This window comes from Molothrus aeneus, chromosome 17 (genome assembly GCF_037042795.1).
Source record: "Molothrus aeneus isolate 106 chromosome 17, BPBGC_Maene_1.0, whole genome shotgun sequence".
In the NCBI taxonomy this organism is placed as follows: domain Eukaryota; kingdom Metazoa; phylum Chordata; class Aves; order Passeriformes; family Icteridae; genus Molothrus; species Molothrus aeneus.
This window is the reverse complement of record NC_089662.1, coordinates 1,489,896-1,507,453: the sequence shown is the minus strand read 5'-3', so window position 1 is coordinate 1,507,453 and position 17,558 is coordinate 1,489,896. Positions and strand designations below refer to the sequence as shown.

The following is a 17,558-nucleotide window of genomic DNA, read 5'->3' as shown; positions in this document are numbered from 1 at the left end:
AGCCCTGCTCCAGAGAGGCCAATAGCCTGGAGGCTCAGGCAGGGCAAGGAGTTTGGGGGGAATGGAGCTGAGGCATCCACCTACAGCTCCTCAGCTGGTGAGGCAGCATGGGGCAGTGAGTGGCAGAGGAGAAGCTGTACCTTGCTCAATTTCCTCCAACTCCTTCTGCAGCTCCAGGTTGTGGGCTCTGAGGTTGTCTCTCTGAGCTTGTGCCTTCCTCAGCTCCAGCTCCACAGCCTCACACTGTATGGCCAAGGCAAGAGCTTTGTCATCAGAGCTCTGGAGCCTCACACGCAGCTCAGACACCTCAGCCTGCAGCACGTGCACAGAGTCCCTCAAAGAGCGTTCTCCTGCTCGAGACTCCTCCAGCTCCTTCAGCAGCTGCTTCTGTTGAGTTGCCTGGGAAGCCTCCATCTGCAGCACTGCGTCCTGCAGGGCCCGGATCTGGAAGATGGATGCACAGAGCCTCAGGGACAGGGCTGCTCCTGAGGCAGCAGAGTGGGCCGCAGGGAGAGCAACGAAGGAGAAATTACTTCAAGCCAAAGCCAGAAGGCACAGAAGCAGGGATTGCAATGGAGGCAAATGGAGAGAAAACAGGGAAAGGGAGGCAATGGGCATCCTTGGGCTGCAGCCCTGAACAGCAGCTGAACTGACTGTGCTGGAAGTGCCCTGCCCAGCCTGCCACAGCCACCTCTGTGTCCCCACATTGCTCAGTGCCTGGCACAGGCACCAACTCTGTCTGCGACAACACTGCCAACAGAGGGACAGAGAAGCTCCAGAGGAGTCTGCTGCTGCTTCTCCTCCCACATTTCCTGCTGGGACCCGGGAGAGGATGGGGGAAAACTTCTGCAGCTGACACCAGATCCAGGCTCAGCCTCAGGGTGCAGCAGCAGCCCCGGGCAGAACACGGCAGCTGTGGATGCTGCTGGCGGGGGAAAGAGGCTGGGGCCTCCAAGGCAAAGGTGCTGTTGTGTGTCCCTGGAGAAGAGGATGCCACTGCACAGCTTACCTGTGTGTTGAGCTCCCGCAGTTGTCCAGCGCGGTTTGAGGAGAGCTGTTTGGCCTGCTGAAGAGCAGATTGACACTGAGACACCTGATTGTTCAGTGCCAGGTTCTGTTCTTCCAGCATTCTGAGGCACATATTCTTTTCCTCCAGAGACAGAATCAGCCTAGAAGGGATGCAATCAACTCATTACTAAAGGATAGCACATTTTATCAACTCTCAGGACTTGCACCACCTCAGGGAAAAACTGCTCTGCCTGATGAGGTTGGTCTCAACAACTTGGCTGTTTGTTCCCCCTGCAGTCCCAGCCCAGCATGTGCCTACTCTGCTTTTGTCTCAGAAAGAACAGCGAGTTCCTGCCTCCATGCCATACCTTCTTTCTGAGATGGGAATGTGAATACAAACCTAACAAAGTCTTGCAATGAAGACATTAGGGGAGAGGAACAATTTTCTTCTGACTAACCAGGCTCCAAAGCAGGGAGGCTTGGTCAGCATGGAAGAGACATTTCCTTTCCCCATCTTACACATCCAGGTAGGAGGAGCAGCACCCTAGAGCCAGGGAATCTCTGGCAAGTTCCCTAATATTTACCAGCACCCATCCTACTTTCAGCTGGAGAAACAAAGGCCAAAGGGGCAACTGAGACTTGGAGCACAATCTGATGAAAGATGCAGAAGGCTCCAGGCAAGCAGGAGTGCCCTGCCTTTGCTTTGTCTACTTCTTGGAAGAAGAATCCTGTGGCACTGAAGCCTGGCAGGACTTGATCGGCTGCAGGAGCCCCCCATACCTTGGTTCTGTTTCTTGCATTCTTTGCACAGTCAGAAATGCCTGTGACTGTGCAGGGTGGCAGGGACCCTGCTTGACCCCCTGCAGGCAGCGGGGGACATTTGATGAGGAACCATGCAACAGAGGCATTCTGGTTTCTGGGCTGCCTCCAAGGCCAAGCTGGCCTAGAGCAGCAATCAGGGCCTTAAGATGGTTCTGCCCAGAAAAAGCATCAGATGCCAGGCTGATCCAGACCCCAAGGGCTTCAAGTTACAGGCCCCAAGGTGGAGCTGATGGATGTATGCAGCTCCTTACAGTGCATCTTGGGCAGTGTCAACACACCCACCTAACAACACAATAACCACTAGAGGGAAAGGGCTGCCCCCAAAGCCTTTGTCTTCAGAAGAACTCTATCTGAAGGCTTGAAAGAAAAGAAAATGAAACTCAACATCCAGACAGTGAGATCTGTCTACATGGAGAGTTCAGAATCTGCCACTTAGGGAATGCTGCCAGAGCCCCTGGCAGGTGCAATGATGGCAAAGAGGGAATCCATTCACCACAATGCAGAGTCCCACAGGCTTTCATTTACCTGGCCTTTTCCCTCTCTAGGGCATTGACGGAAGCCTGCAATTCTGAATTTTGCTCTGCCATTTCTTCACATTGAATCCTTTCCCTCTCCAAGTTCTGCAGCTGCACTTGCAGCTCGTTGTTCTGATGTTTTGCCTCGTCCAGCATCTTCTGGATCTGCTCAATCTCCAACAGTTTCTGTCTGGACTCTTCCTGTGTCTCCATCCCCTCTTGCTGGGCTCTCTGCGCAGTCCTTTCCTGGCACTCTCGGGAGGCTGCCAGCTGAGATGTCAACTCTGCCACCTCCAGTCAAACAGAACAAAGCAGTCAGAGGCTACAGCCACAGCTTCTCACACTCAGCCACAGCACAGGCTGTGAGCAAAGGTAAAGGACAACTTTCCACTCCTCCCTGTCCTGAGAGCACCAGATGCACAAAGGACATGGACAACTTGTTTCAGTCTCTAAGTGGCCCACCAGCAAGGGCACCTGAGAAAGCACCTGCCAAAGCAAGGCTAGCAAGAAGAGGCCAGCAGGAATCCATGCTGCTGATTTCTGGCCAGCAGCACAGAGGACTAGCCCAGCTGTCCAGAGCAGCAGCTGACATTCAGCAGAGCACTGAGTGTCCTTCAGAGCAGCTGCCATGGGGCCCCCAGAGCATGAGACAGCCCCAGGGCTCACCCCAGCAGCTGCTGCTCTGCCATGGAAAAGCAAGAAGGCCACAGACCCCTCGCTGCATGACTGCAGTGCCACTGCTCTTTCACTCACCTGCTTTTGTAGAGCCTCCCTCTGCTCAAGGAGGAGATTCCTTTCATCTTTGAGGCCTTGTAGCTCTTCCTCGTGCCTCCTCTGCTCTGCCTGGGCTTCACTGTGAGCTTCCTGCAGCTCATCTTGCAGATTTGCCTTGATGGTCTGGAAACAAAATACAGAGCAACTTCCTGGGACCTGCCCTCAGGCTCAGCTTTTCCACTTGCTGCCTCGAAATCCCATTCCCTCAGCTGCTTCTTTTGGCTGATCTAGCCAGCTCTGCTTCCACTGCAAGCCTTCCTTCCTGGGGCTGAGCTCTGGAGCTTACCAGGCTCTGTGCTCCCAGGGCCTGAAGCAGCCCTTGCTTCCTCAGTCCCAGGAGCTGCCTTTTGTGCCCTTGTCACTGCCCTGCCCTCTGTTGCCTGCCTACTCACACTTACCTGCCCCTTCTCCTGCTGCTCTGTCACCTCCTGCCTGAGCTGCTGCACCTGCTGGCGGGCTCGGCTGAGCTCTCCCTGAGTTTGGAGCAGTGCCTCTGATAAAGCACTCTTCTCCTTCTGCTCTTCCAGCAGGACCTGCACAGGAGGAAAGAGCAGAGGGCTTCACGCTCCTCCTGCAGCATCCGTGTGGCAAGGGGCAAAGACTGATGGGCTCACGTGCTCTCAGAGCACTTGGCTGCTGCTCCCCTGGGCCACTGCCTGCCCTGGGGGAGACACAGCTTCCCAGGAAGTGACTTAAAACACAGCCCAGAAGACATCTCTGCGTTACTGTTCAGAAATACTCCAGGCAAGCCTTTTAAAAGATTTTTCTCTTGTCAGCATTCCTGCTGCACCCTTCCCATGCCCACAAAAGAAAAGTCCTACAAACTCACCTTGGCCGTGAACATCTACCAGTACACACCAAAAGGGGAGCAGAAGGAGAACAGTGAAAATACCCTGAGGTGCATCTTGGAACAACAGAGCACAAGAGCAGCACAAAAATCTCAGCTGACAGCTGATGTTTCTGCCTGGCTCCCTATGAGAGGGCTCATTCCTGGGGCCAAAGACAGCCCCGTTCAGCTTTCACCTCCCCTAATTCAATGCAGGAGACACGGAGGGCATGCTCCACACAGCCCCATATCCTGCCATCTCCCACAGCTCCAGCCTTGCAAAAAATCACACCAGCTCTCCTCTCACAATCATTACCTCTTGCTTGGCATTTTCAAATCTTTTTAGCTCTTCTTGTTGGGCCAGCAGGGTGGCAACTTTCTGCCTCATCTCAAACAGCACCTTCTTGTGCTCCTGCTCTCTCTCTGCCTTCTCTTTTTCCCATTGCTCCAGCGTCTCCTGCATCTCTGCACGGTGCCTTTCACGCTCACTTGCCTGAGGAGGGGAAGAAAAATTTGCAAGATGAAGCCCCAGGCAAGCTCCTGGCTGAAAGATGTGAAGCTCCATCCCTCCCACAACCCCCAACTGGAAAAGACAACAGCACTGGCTTTCTGCACTCGAGAAGCTGTGTCCTGTCAGGGAATTCAAAAGGAGGCTCAGCAGGTGCAAGAATCACAGACTTGTGGAATCTCTTCTGCTGGCAAAGACCTTCTCAAGCACTGAGTCCAAGCACTCAGAGGAGGAGGTGTCACCTTCCCCTCTCTGATGCCCCAGTCACAAGGACTGAAGGACCAGTGACAAGGGGCCTGTTCCATTTGCTTCCAGCCCAAAGCTAATCCCTCTGTCCACCATGGAAGCACAGCGAGAAAGGAAACGAGTTCCCACGCCTGCAGCCAGCAGCACTGTTGGCATCTGCTCCACGCTGGCATCTGCTCCACGCTGGCATCTGCTCTGTGGCAGGTGGCACTCGGGGATGATCCTGCCCTGGGCTGCCACGCTTTGGGTGGGCACTGCCCAACCTGCTCTGGAACTCCTCTTACACCCTCACTGAAGCCATGGCTGCATTTACTGTCCCAGCACCATCCTGGGGGCCGTCACGCTCCTCCAAGTCTCAGCTGCTGGCTCTGCTGCCCGGCCCAGCAGCGGGAGGCCTCTGGCAGAGGATTGCTGCCCTTTCACACCCTCAGCCTCTGCTTGTGCTGCACCAACCCACAGGGCTGGCTTGGACAATTCAGAAGCATATTGTCCCCTACCAGGTCTTGCAGGAGCTTCTTTATTTCCAGTTGCTGAGCAGTTCCCTGAAGCCTGAGGCTTTCCTGATGCTGCTGCTCTGCCTGCAAGAGCTGTTGAGCTGTGTCTTCCTGTTCCTGCCTCCTGAGAGCTCTCTCTGCTTCCAGCTCACCTTGCAGGCACTTCACTTCTCCTGCAAACACGACCAACAGCAACAGTGAGGGTCCTGACTGACTTTACTCACCTCAGGCCCTTTCAGTGCCTCCAGCCCCACCACTCCTCAGAAGTTCTGTGGACAGAGACACCTTTACAGGGTGCTCAGCTTCTCTAGTCAGGGGCAGCACCACAAACAAAGCACACGAGGTTCTCACCTTCTATCACCTCTTTGTCCTGTGTGACTGTGAGCACTTGAGCCTCCAGATGGTTCCTGGTGATCTCCAGCTGTGATATCTGCTGCTGAGCAGCAAACAGCCTGGATTGCAGGCTCTCCTTTGCTGACCTACAAGTTGCAAATATGGACAGACATGAGTTGCTTGCTCCAGACACCCACAGCCGGTTCTTCCAGGACGACGTGGCTCAAGATCCCCACGCCTGAGGATGCAAAATGGCTCAGCTGGAAACTCGTCCAGAGAAGGCACATCTGGGCCATTTCCAGAGCAGAGCAGGGCCTCTGAGGGACTGCCCAGGCCTTCCTTATGGCCTGCCATAGCACAGACAGCCCAGCCCAACGTGGCCTCAACAGCCAAACCTTCACTTGCTGCTTCTGACCTATGACTCTGGGTAGCTGTGCCCAAACAGGCTGGAGCAACAAGCAAAAGCTCAGCCCCTGCTCACAGCCCTTCTCTCATCAGCACTTCCAAGCTGCTCCTCAAGGGGACAGAACAGACTCTTGTCCTGGCTGACTCCTGACTTTTTAATGCTCTTGATAATGGACATAAAGGTACATCATCTTCCAGACACCCAGTATTTAACAAGGCTTCAGAACTACTTTGCAGATACAGTAAAATCTCATGGTCATGGCAGCACTTGTAAATAATCAGAACAGCCTTTTGTCCAAATTGCAACTACCTGAATGCAGAGACTGCAGTTTCAACTATTGCAAGGTCCAGGAGTAGACTTGCTGTCTTTATTTGAGTGTTGCTGAACAAGGAGGCAGTAGCCCAAGGGACTTGTCCTTCCTTGCACAGTGAGAAGGACCATCCAAAGGAACCTTGGCAGGTTTGGCAGCTGGGTGCCCACCAACAATCAGCAAGAATGCCCAGAGGCTGTTGAGAATTCCAGAGAGCTTTCCCTGCTGCTCTCTAACCAGCTCTACATCCTGTCCCACACTTCTCAAGGGTGTGCTTGGAAGCAGAAATGCCTCAAGATGGTCAGCAGGAGCCTCTGGCTTCACCCTGAATGGCAGCGTGCTACTCCCAACATGCCAAGGTAAGAGCCTGGAATGCTGAAGATGAAGCCTCCTGGTCTGAAGGTCAGGATCATGTCAAGTGACTCGGAAAGGAACGAGGGATGTTCAATGCCCAGAACGAGGAACCAAACCCAAGAGAAACTTGAGGTTTCAATCAGCATCTGCATGGTTCAACTACTCCTCAGTTCAGGGCTGGCTGGATTGCTTTTGACATCCCACAGGAGTGTGCTCGGCGGCACAAACAGGAGCCCAAGGCTGACGAGAGCTTTGCTGGCTTTATGTGACAGAAAAATGACCCTCACATGGTGGATTTTTTTTTTTTTCTTGAGACTCTTCCATATTGTGTCCATGGAATGTAAAACCATCTGAAAAGTTTCAACTCCCTGCCTTTACCTGGTCTCCTCCAGCTGCCTGGCAAGGTCTTGTTGGAGCCACTCTGTGGCTGCCAGTCGGCCCTCAAGGTCAGCCTTCTGGGCCAGCAGCTCCTCCTCTCGCCACACCTGGGCCACTTCATGCCCTTGGCCAGAGGATTCCTGGCTCAGCAGCTCCAGAGACCAGCTCGATGACTCTTGCTCCTGGGAAACCTGCAAGTGGGACAAGGTACAGCTGGAGCCCTTCCTTGGGAGCCCTGTGCAGAGCCAGCCAGTGCCACCTCACAGGCAGCCAGAGGACAAGGAGCACCTGTGCTCTGGCCTCAAAGTTTCACAGCATCTGCCCCATGCAGCTCTGATAGCCTGGCCTGCCAAAAGCTTCTGGCACTGTTCTCTTGGAAGTGCTGTGGCAGGCCCTGCTGCCTTGCCTGGGACCAGACAGCTCCTTCCCAACAAACATCCCTACTCCAAACTCTGTGTTGTCTCTCACAACCACTGCATCTTCCACAACCGCCAATACAATTGACTCTAAGGGCCAGCAGTGCTGAACATTGTCAGCTATTGATCTAAAACTCAGCTGGCATTAGTCCATCACTCTGCTCACCTGCTTCATTCCTTCCCACACCAAATCCAATCCCCCATGCATTGCCTCCCCTTTTCTGAGCACAGGAGAAGCGGCTCCCCATGCCCTGCTTTTGGCCTGGAGCTGGTTTGAACAGCAAGCTCCAGAGCTGGATCAGTCATTCCAGCATACCAGGAAACAATCTGGCAGTCAATGGTGTCAGGCTGGAGCCAGGCAGACAGACAAGGCTGCCTGCTGCAGCCCAGGCTGCTTTACCCAATGGGACTGACAGGGATAGAGACCCACCTCTTCATGGGAAACATCTCTGGAATAATTCAGGACACTGGAGTAGACATGAAGGTCAATGCCAGTGCCTGCCTGGATACAAGTCTTTCCCTTCAGGATGTCCAAGTCCTTCTCAAGAGCGCTTTTGGCAATTTCACTTTGGTTGAGTGCAGCACTCAGTACCTAAGTGCTGTCCCTCAATTTCTTCAAAGCAGCAGCCCCATGCTCCAAATCTTCCTGCATGCCTGCCCTCTCCAATTCGAATTCTTGATTATTTCCCTTATGATTGCTCATCTCAGGTGCATGCAATTCATAGTCCATTTCCAGATATCTCATCTGCTGCTGGTACATTTCCCATTCATGCTGCCAAAACAGGGAGGAAAAGGCTCCCTGATTCCCTCCCTCACTTTGCTTTTCATACCAGATCTGGACTCCTGCTGCAGGGGCAGGCACAGGCTGCCCCTGTCTCTGTGCTTCTTGGGATGCTGCAGAGCTTTGCTGGGCTCCCCTTGATGCTGCATCTTTCCCAGCTCACTCAGCTCATCCCAGCTTCCCTTCTGCCCTTGCCTGACCTCCTGCAGCTCCACTCCAGGCCTCCTTTGGGGAGGAGCTGCCAGAACTGCAGCCAGGATTTCAAGTGCCCGCTAAGCAGGATTCAGGCAGTGCCACGAGGATGTGCTCTCCATCAGTGAGGAAGGGAAGAGCAAACAGCCGCAGCCTTTCATTCCCTGGGGCTGGGCTGACAGCAGTGCTTTTCCTCCTCTCCTGTGTAGAGTTCCTATGGCTCCATGCCCCAGAGCCCCACTGCCCTCTCTGGCAGCAGCAAAGGCCAGATCAGTCTGTCATTCTCTGCTGCCACTCAGGACCAGTTCTCCCCTTGCAGGCACACGTCCTGCTGGGGATCAGACCTTGGCTTTCCTCTCCTCTCTCCCCACTGGCTGCTCTCCCATGGCCAAGGCCAAACACCTTTCTATTAACAGCAAACTTGGGACTCTGTCCTTCATTCCAGATCCAGATAGTTAGAAATCTGAACACGGCATTGGACACCAGGAATTACCCAAACCATGCAATGTCAAGAGGGACACTGAGGACATTGAGGACTAAAGACATTTCTAGGGCACAGAAGCCCAGCATGGAGGAAAATCAGCAGCCTCAGCATTAACTGGCTTTGCCATGACTACAACATCTTCTCCTCCTTATTCAGAAGAATGCAATTACAAAAGTTAAACTGGGAAAAGGTGCTCTTTAGAACTATGAACACAAGGCCCAAACATAGCTAGGAAATGGCCCTTTGTGGCATCTGCCAATCTCACCAGCACATCCTTCCTTTCCTTCTCCAGCTTTTCCAATTTTCTCCTCAGAGATGCCACCTCCTGTTGAAGAGCCACAGCCTCTTCCTGCCTTTCAGTGGCCTCCTTCTCCAGGGCAATTTGGAGACAGATGTGCTTGGCTTCTGCCTGCACGCAATCTGCAGCAGGGGAGGGCAAAGGAAAGGGAAAATGGGAATGGGAAAAGCAAAGCAAAGGCAAACTGATGTGCATCCTGCAGAGACAAGAGCACTGTCTTCTCTACCTGCCTATGGTTGCCCGGCGCTAAGCCCACAAAGGCTCCAAAGCTGACAGAAATGAAGGAAACTTCCAGGCACAGAAAAAGGCAGGAATGGAAGGGGCAAGGGTTCAGAGGGATAGGAGAGTGTGTTTGTACTTGGCCTTGTGCAGAGTGAGCAAGCCAAGAGAGACAAAGGAGAGGGGATGCCTGTGCAGCCCTGCTCCAGAGAGGCCAATAGCCTGGAGGCTCTGGCAGGGCCTGGAGTTTGGGGGAATGGAGCTGAGGCATCCAGCTACAGCTCCTCAGCTGGTGAGACAGCATGGGGCAGTGAGTGGCAGAGGAGAAGCTGTACCTTGCTCAATTTCCTCCCACTCCTTCTGCAGCTCCAGGTTGCGGGCTCTGAGGTTGTCTCTCTGAGCTTGTGCCTTCCTCAGCTCCAGCTCCACAGCCTCACACTGTATGGCCAAGGCAAGAGCTTTGTCATCAGAGCTCTGGAGCTTCACACGCAGCTCAGACACCTCAGCCTGCAGCACGTGCACAGATTCCCTCAAAGAGCGTTCTCCTGCTCGAGACTCCTCCAGCTCCTTCAGCAGCTGCTTCTGTTGAGTTGCCTGGGAAGCCTCCATCTGCAGCACTGCGTCCTGCAGGGCCCGGATCTGGAAGATGGATGCACAGAGCCTCAGGGACAGGGCCGCTCCTGAGGCTGCACAGCGGGCCGCAGGGAGAGCAAGGAAGGAGAAATGACTTCAAGCCAAACCCAGAAGGCACAGAAGCAAGGACGCCAATGGAGGCAAATGGAGAGAAAACAGGGAAAGGGAGGCAATGGGCATCCTTGGGCTGCAGCTCTGAACAGCGGCTGAACTGGCTGTGCTGGAAGTGCCCTGCCCAGCCTGCCACAGCCATCTCTGTGTCCCCACATTGCTCAGTGTCTGGCACAGGCACCGACTCTGTCTGGGACAACACTGCCAACAGAGGGACAGAGAAGCTCCAGAGGAGTCTGCTGCTGCTTCTCCTCCCACATTTCCTGCTGGGACCCGGGAGAAAATGGGGGGGGAAAACTTCTGCAGCAGACACCAGATCCAGGCTCAGCCTCAGGGTGCAGCAGCAGCCCTGGGCAGAACACGGCAGCTGTGGATGCTGCTGGCGGGGGAAAGAGGCTGGGGCCTCCAAGGCAAAGGTGCTGTTGTGTGTCCCTGGAGAAGAGGATGCCACTGCACAGCTTACCTGTGTGTTGAGCTCCCGCAGTTGTCCAGCGCGGTTTGAGGAGAGCTGTTTGGCCTGCTGAAGAGCAGATTGACACTGAGACACCTGATTGTTCAGTGCCAGGTTCTGTTCTTCCAGCGTTCTCAGGCACACATTCTTTTCCTCCAGAGACAGAATCAGTCTAGAAGGGATGCAATCAACTCATTACTAAAGGATAGCACATTTTATCAACTCTCAGGACTTGCACCACCTCAGGGAAAAACTGCCCTGCCTGATGAGGTTGGTCTCAACAACTTGGCTGTTTGTTCCCCCTGCAGTCCCAGCCCAGCATGTGCCTACTCTGCTTTTGTCTCAGAAAGAACAGCGAGTTCCTGCCTCCATGCCATACCTTCTTTCTGAGATGGGAATGTGAATACAAACCTAACAAAGTCTTGCAATGAAGACATTAGGGGAGAGGAACAATTTTCCTCTGACTAACCAGGCTCCAAAGCAGGGAGGTTTGGTCAGCATGGAAGAGACATTTCCTTTCCCCATCTTACACATCCAGGTAGGAGGAGCAGCACCCTAGAGCCAGGGAATCTCTGGCAAGTTCCATAAGATTTACCAGCACCCATCCTACTTTCAGCTGGAGAAACAAAGGCCAAAGGGGCAACTGAGACTTGGAGGACAATCTGATGGAAGATGCAGAAGGCTCCAGGCAAGCAGGAGTGCCCTGCCTTTGCTTTGTCTTCTTCTTGGAGGAAGAATCCTGTGGCACTGAAGCCTGGCAGGACTTGATCGGCTGCAGGAGCCCCCCATAACTTGTCCTGTTTCTTGCATTCTTTGCACAGTCAGAAATGCCTGTGACTGTGCAGGGTGGCAGGGACCCTGCTTGACCCCCTGCAGGCAGCGGGGGACATTTGATGAGGAACCACGCAACAGAGGCATTCTGGTTTCTGGGCTGCCTCCAAGGCCAATCTGGCCTAGAGCAGCAATCAGGGCCCTAAGATGGTTCTGCCCAGAAAAAGCATCAGATGCCAGGCTGATCCAGACCCCAAAGGCTTCAAGTTACAGGCTCCAAGGTGGAGCTGATGGATGTATGCAGCTCCTTACAGTGCACCTCAGGCAGTGTCAACACACCCACCTAACAGCACAATGACCCCTAGAGGGAAAGGGCTGCCCCAAAAGCCTTTCTCTTCAGAAAAACTCTCTCTGAAGGCTTAAAAGAAAAGAAAATGAAACTCAAGATCCAGACAATGAGATCTGTCTGCACGGACAGTTCAGAATCTGCCACTTAGGAACTGCTGCCAGAGCCCCTGGTGGGTGCAATGATGGCAAAGAGGGAATCCATTCACCACAATGCAGAGTCCCACAGGCTTTCATTTACCTGGCTTTTTCCCTCTCTAGGGCATTGACGGAAGCCTGCAATTCTGAATTTTGCTCTGCCATTTCTTCACGTTGAATCCATTCCCTCTCCAGATAGTCCAGATGCACTTGCAGCTCCTTGTTCTGATGTTTTGCCTCCTCCAGCATCTTCTGGATCTGCTCAATCTCCAACAGTTTCTGTCTGGACTCTTCCTGGGCCTCCCTCCCCTCTTGCTGGGCTCTCTGCGCAGTCCTTTCCTGGCACTCTCGGGAGGCTGCCAGCTGAGATGTCAACTCGGCCACCTCCAGTCAAACAGAACAAAGCAGTCAGAGGCTACAGCCACAGCTTCTCACACTCAGCCACAGCACAGGCTGCGAGCAAAGGTAAAGGACAACTTTCCACTCCTCCCTGTCCTGAGAGCACCAGATGCACAAAGGACATGGACAACTTGTTTGAGTCTCTAAGTGGCCCACCAGCAAGGGCACCTGAGAAAGCACCTGCCAAAGCAAGGCTAGCAAGAAGAGGCCAGCAGGAATCCATGCTGCTGCTTTCTGGCCAGCAGCACAGAGGACTAGCCCAGCTGTCCAGAGCAGCAGCTGACATTCAGCAGAGCACTGAGTGGCCTTCAGAGCAGCTGCCATGGGGCCCCCAGAGCACGAGACAGCCCCAGGGCTCACCCCAGCAGCTGCTGCTCTGCCATGGAAAAGCAAGAAGGCCACAGACCCCTCGCTGCATGACTGCAGAGCCACTGCTCTTTCACTCACCTGCTTTTCTAGAGCCTCCCTCTGCTCAAGGAGGAGATTCCGTTCCTCTTTGAGGCCTTGTAGCTCTTCCTCGTGCCTCCTGTGTGCTGCCTGAGCTTCTCTGCGAGCTCCCTGCAGCTCCCCTTGCAGCTCTGCCTCCACACGCTTCCAGGTCATCTCCAGCTGAGCCATCTGCTGCTGAGCAGCAAACAGCCTGGATTGCAGGCTCTCCTTTGCTGACCTACAAGTTGCAAATATGGACAGACATGAGTTGCTTGCTCCAGACACCCACAGCCGGTTATTCCAGGACGACGTGGCTCAAGATCCCCACGCCTGAGGATGCAAAATGGCTCAGCTGGAAACTCGTCCTGAGAAGGCACATCTGGGCCATTTCCAGAGCAGAGCAGGGCCTCTGAGGGACTGCCCAGGCCTTCCTTATGGCCTGCCATAGCACAGACAGCCCAGCCCAACTTGGCCTCAACAGCCAAACCTTCACTTGCTGCTTCTGACCTATGACTCTGGGTAGCTGTGCCCAAACAGGCTGGAGCAACAAGCAAAATCCCAGCCCCTGCTCACAGCCCTTCTCTCATCAGCACTTCCAAGCTGCTCTGCAGGGGGACAGAACAGACTCTTGTCCTGGCTGACTCCAGACTTTTTAATGCTCTTGATAATGGACATCAAGGTACATCATCTTCCAGACACCCGGTATTTAACGAGGCTTCAGAACTACTTTGCAGATACAGTAAAATCTCATGGTCATGGCAGCACTTGTAAATAATCAGAACAGCCTTTTGTCCAAATTGCAACTACCTGAATGCAGAGACTGCAGTTTCAACTCTTGCAAGGTCAAGGAGTAGACTTGCTGCCTTTATTTGAGTGTTGCTGAACAAGCAGGCAGTAGCCCAAGGGACTTGTCCTTCCTTGCACAGTGAGAAGGACCATCCAAAGGAACCTTGGCAGGTTTGGCAGCTGGGTGCCCATCAACAATCAGCAAGAATGCCCAGAGGCTGTTGAGAATTCCAGAGAGCTTTCCCTGCTGCTCTCTAACCAGCTCTACATCCTGTCCCACACTTCTCAAGGGTGTGCTTGGAAGCAGAAATGCCTCAAGATTGTCAGCAGGAGCCTCTGGCTTCACCCTGAATGGCAGCGTGCTACTCCCAACGTGCCAAGGTAAGAGCCTGGAATGCTGAAGATGAAGCCTCCTGGTCTGAAGGTCAGGATCATGTCAAGCTACTCGGAAAGGAACGAGGGATGTTCAATGCCCAGAACGAGGAACCAAACCCAAGAGAAACTTGAGGTTTCAATCAGCATCTGCATGGTTCAACTACTCCTCAGTTCAGGGCTGGCTGGATTGCTTTTGACATCCCACAGGAGTGTGCTCGGTAGCACAAACAGGAGCCCAAGGCTCATGAGAGCTTTGCTGGCTTTACATGACAGAAAAATGACCCTCACATGGTGGCTTTTTTTTTTTTTTCTTGAGACTCTTCCATATTGTGTCCATGGAATGTAAAACCATCTGAAAAGTTTCAACTCCCTGCATTTACCTGGTCTCCTCCAGCTGCCTGGCAAGGTCTTGTTGGAGCCCCTCGCTGGCTGCCAGTTGGCCCTCAAGGTCAGCCTTCTGGGCCAGCAGCTCCTCCTCTTGCCACACCTGGGCCACTTCATGCCCTTGGCCAGAGGATTCCTGGCTCAGCTGCTCCAGACACCAGCTCGATGACTCTTGCTCCTGGGAAACCTGCAAGTGGGACAAGGTACAGCTGGAGCCCTTCCTCGGGAGCCCTGTGCAGAGCCAGCCAGTGCCACCTCACAGGCAGCCAGAGGACAAGGAGCACCTGTGCTCTGGCCTCAAAGTTTCCCCAGCTCCGTTCCCTCTTTTAGAGGCTCTGTGGCTGCCCAAAGCAACACATTTTGCACAAGCATGCCACACTTTGCTGATGAACATGCATATCCCTGGCTAAGAAATGCGTGTGCCCTCTTGAGCCAGGTGTGCACAGTGCTGTGCCTGTCCTCCAGTGCCAGAAAGAGCATCTGGCTGATCTGGCTGCCACAGGTGCTGCCTAGCAATAAGGTGTTCAGAGCCCTGCTACCATCATCCCTCCCTTGCTCCAGCACATCCCTCTGAAGCTGCAATTCCTCCAAAGTCTGCCTCTTTACTTCCAGCTGCCTCTGCAAGGATGGCCCTTCTCCCTCGAGTGCAGTGAAGTCCTCCAATGTACAAGAAGGGGCAAGACGAGTTTTCAAGGGAAAACCATCTCATTTCCAAAACCAACCTCCATCCAGTCCTGCTGCTCTGCCTCTTCTGCCTGGGCTGACGCTTCCTTCTGCTGCTTGGTGTTCTGCTGCTGCAGACAAAAGGCTGCTGTCTCCGGGATTCCAGTGCATTGCAGCAGCATTTCCTTGGACTTCTCAAACTTTGCACAGTCACTGCGGAGACAAGGCCCAGTCAGAAGAAGCAAGAGGCCTGTAGAGTCAGCAATGCCATTTTCAGCACTCCAGGATGGAGCTGGGGGCAGTGGGCTAAGGAAGACCTTGCTCTTTCCCTCCCAAGGAAATCCTCCAGAGGCAAAGGGAAAGGAAGGCAGGATTTTGCCTTCCTTCAGTGACAAGCATTTGCTGGGCAGGGGCACGCAAAGAACAGAATTCAAGGAAGCAGCACGATGAGAAGAAGGAATATTCTATTCCAACATGTCTCTGCATCTCGCAGACAGCCTTGGGAGTCCCAGTAGAGCATGAAAAACCCAGACAGGACAATGCTCGAGAGCCACACTGAGGCCTACACATGGTAGGCAGGTGATTTCTTCACCCAGGACACCTCTGACCTCCCAGACCTGGAAGCAGATTGCCTCTGGAATGCAGCAGGAGGAGGAGGAGGAGGAAATGCTCACTTTCTGATTTCTGCTAACAGAGAGTCTATGAGCTGGTATTGGCTTCTGATCCTCTGGGTTCTCTCCTCTACTTGATCAAACTGTTGCCACATGCGCTCACAATTCTCTGTAGCTTCCCGAGCCAATTCAAAGGGATGCTGTTCGTCAGTGGATGTCAGAGTTGAGAGGATGTTCCCAGGATTGTTGGTGCAGATGATGGAATTGGCCATGCTGTCACCGCCGTCTACCAGCACCTGAAAGGCCACATCCAGCTGTTAGTGAGGTATTCTGTTCCTGTTCCAAAGTAGCACTGAGATGCCTCTTCTGATCCCACAAGAACCAGTGTCCATTCATGGAGAACCAGTTTCAAAAGACCAGCCAGCTCAGCACAGTTTACTCACCTGAGGGGCTCTGGAGGAACGTCCCTGGTGAGAAAGCCCTCGAGCTCCCTGCAAGTGCACAGGGAAGAGCACACTCAGACTGCATGGCTGCCCCTCAGGCAGTTGCCTCTAAGTGCTTCCCAGCCTGTCCCAGAGCACAGCACTTCCAGCTGTGCTCCTCCTCCCCTTCTTGGCAATATTTTCAGTCCAGAAGTTTGACAGCAGCACAAACCAACATGCTGCAAGGTGTCTGATCACTTCTAAGAACACCAGAAGGGGAGCTGCCCAGAGCCCAGTCCAACCTGGCCATGAACACTCCCAGGGATCCAGGGGCAGCCACAGCTTCTCTGGGCAACCTGTGCCAGGGCCTCAGCACCCTCAGAGGGCAGAATTCCCTCCCAATATCCCATCCATCCTTGCCATGTCTGGCTGGGACGCCTTGTCCTGTCCCTGCAGGCCCCTGGCTTAAGTCCCTCTCCAGCTCTCTTGCAGCCTTTTCATGCATTGGAAGGGACTCTAAGGTCACCCTGGAACCTTCTCTAGTCAGGACAACCCCAACTCTTGCATCCTTTTCCCTTGGCACAGGTGCTCCAGCCCTTGCAGCATCTTCCTATCATCCTTGTGACCTCCTCTGGGCTATTGGGGATCATTTTGGAGATGTCAGGGAGAAACTCATTCTTGACTCTGGGAAGCGCTGAGGCTGCGCTGTAATTTGGGTGAGGGGAAGGCAAAGCAAAGCTGCTCCCTTGTTTGTGCCCACGGCCTCCAGTGGGACAAGGACAGTGGAGGAGATGTGGCTGCGCTCTGGGATAGCCAGGAGCCCCCCATTCCCTCCCAGGCCTGTCCCCAGGGCAAGCACCACAGCTGCTGCCAGCTCTGGAACAGCCAACTGTTAATCCCTTGCAAATCCCAAAGGGAACTGTTCCCCGAGGCACAGCCCAGGCCCACCCAGGTCGCTGCTGGGCATGGCACAAGGAGAGCAGCGGCTTTGTCACTCACCCTCCGGGTCTCCATCTGCCCCTTGGCACCAGCAGTGAGGAAACAGCAGCGACCAAAGGCCCTTGGCCTTTGCAGGGTCTACACCCAGATATCCAAAGGCCCTTGGCCTTTGCAGGGTGTAAACACCAATTTCCAAAGGTTCTTGGCCTTTGCAGGGTCAATAGCACACAATCAAAGTGCCGTTGGCCTTTGCAAGGTCCAAGCCCCAAATTCACGAGCTGTTGACAGCTCCAGGGTCCAAACCCCAATAGCCAGGAGCTGTTGATTGTTGCCAGGATCCAACCCCCAGCATTCCATGGCCTTTGTGACACTTGCCAGGGTCATACCCCCAACGTTCCACGGCCTTTGTGATGGCTGCCAGGGCCCAAAGCCCAGCATTCCAGGGGCTGTTGGCGAGGCCCTCCCTGGCTCAACTCCCATCCAAGCTCCTGAAAGAGGCACAAGGCCCGGCTCAGACAAGCCCACGCTGGCAGGAGCACCCGCAGCCCCACGGTACCGGCTCTCGGGGCAGACACAGCCTCCAACTCCAGCCCTCACCAACACTCTGCCCTTGGGCAAGGGCAAAGGAACAGGCTCCCAGACACAACAGAGCTCAGATCGTCAACAAGTCCACTTCCAGGCTGCCAAACCCTTCCCACATGCATCCCTCAGCCACCACAGGTCTATTACAGACACTT

The 17,558-nt window shown here is 54.0% G+C and overlaps 1 protein-coding gene across 1 annotated transcript in view; it reads right to left on the bottom strand.

Annotated features, from left to right (window-relative positions):
- Window positions 1-16,896, bottom strand: part of LOC136564080 (centrosome-associated protein CEP250-like) — a 48,523-nt gene extending 31,627 nt beyond the window's left edge. Inside the window, exons 1-19 of the mRNA XM_066561849.1 lie at window positions 16,882-16,896; window positions 15,524-15,756; window positions 14,909-15,062; window positions 14,183-14,373; window positions 12,660-12,879; window positions 11,917-12,197; window positions 10,572-10,731; window positions 9,700-10,003; window positions 9,113-9,267; window positions 6,975-7,165; window positions 5,545-5,672; window positions 5,197-5,366; window positions 4,262-4,438; window positions 3,949-3,963; window positions 3,518-3,652; window positions 3,099-3,242; window positions 2,356-2,636; window positions 1,010-1,169; window positions 141-444 (exon numbers count right to left, since the gene is read on the bottom strand). Coding sequence (XP_066417946.1) covers window positions 141-444; window positions 1,010-1,169; window positions 2,356-2,636; window positions 3,099-3,242; window positions 3,518-3,652; window positions 3,949-3,963; window positions 4,262-4,438; window positions 5,197-5,366; window positions 5,545-5,672; window positions 6,975-7,165; window positions 9,113-9,267; window positions 9,700-10,003; window positions 10,572-10,731; window positions 11,917-12,197; window positions 12,660-12,879; window positions 14,183-14,373; window positions 14,909-15,062; window positions 15,524-15,756; window positions 16,882-16,896 — 3,418 coding nt within the window. The remainder of the gene's footprint in view (window positions 1-140; window positions 445-1,009; window positions 1,170-2,355; window positions 2,637-3,098; window positions 3,243-3,517; window positions 3,653-3,948; window positions 3,964-4,261; window positions 4,439-5,196; window positions 5,367-5,544; window positions 5,673-6,974; window positions 7,166-9,112; window positions 9,268-9,699; window positions 10,004-10,571; window positions 10,732-11,916; window positions 12,198-12,659; window positions 12,880-14,182; window positions 14,374-14,908; window positions 15,063-15,523; window positions 15,757-16,881) is intronic.
- Window positions 16,897-17,558: the final 662 nt, after the last annotated feature.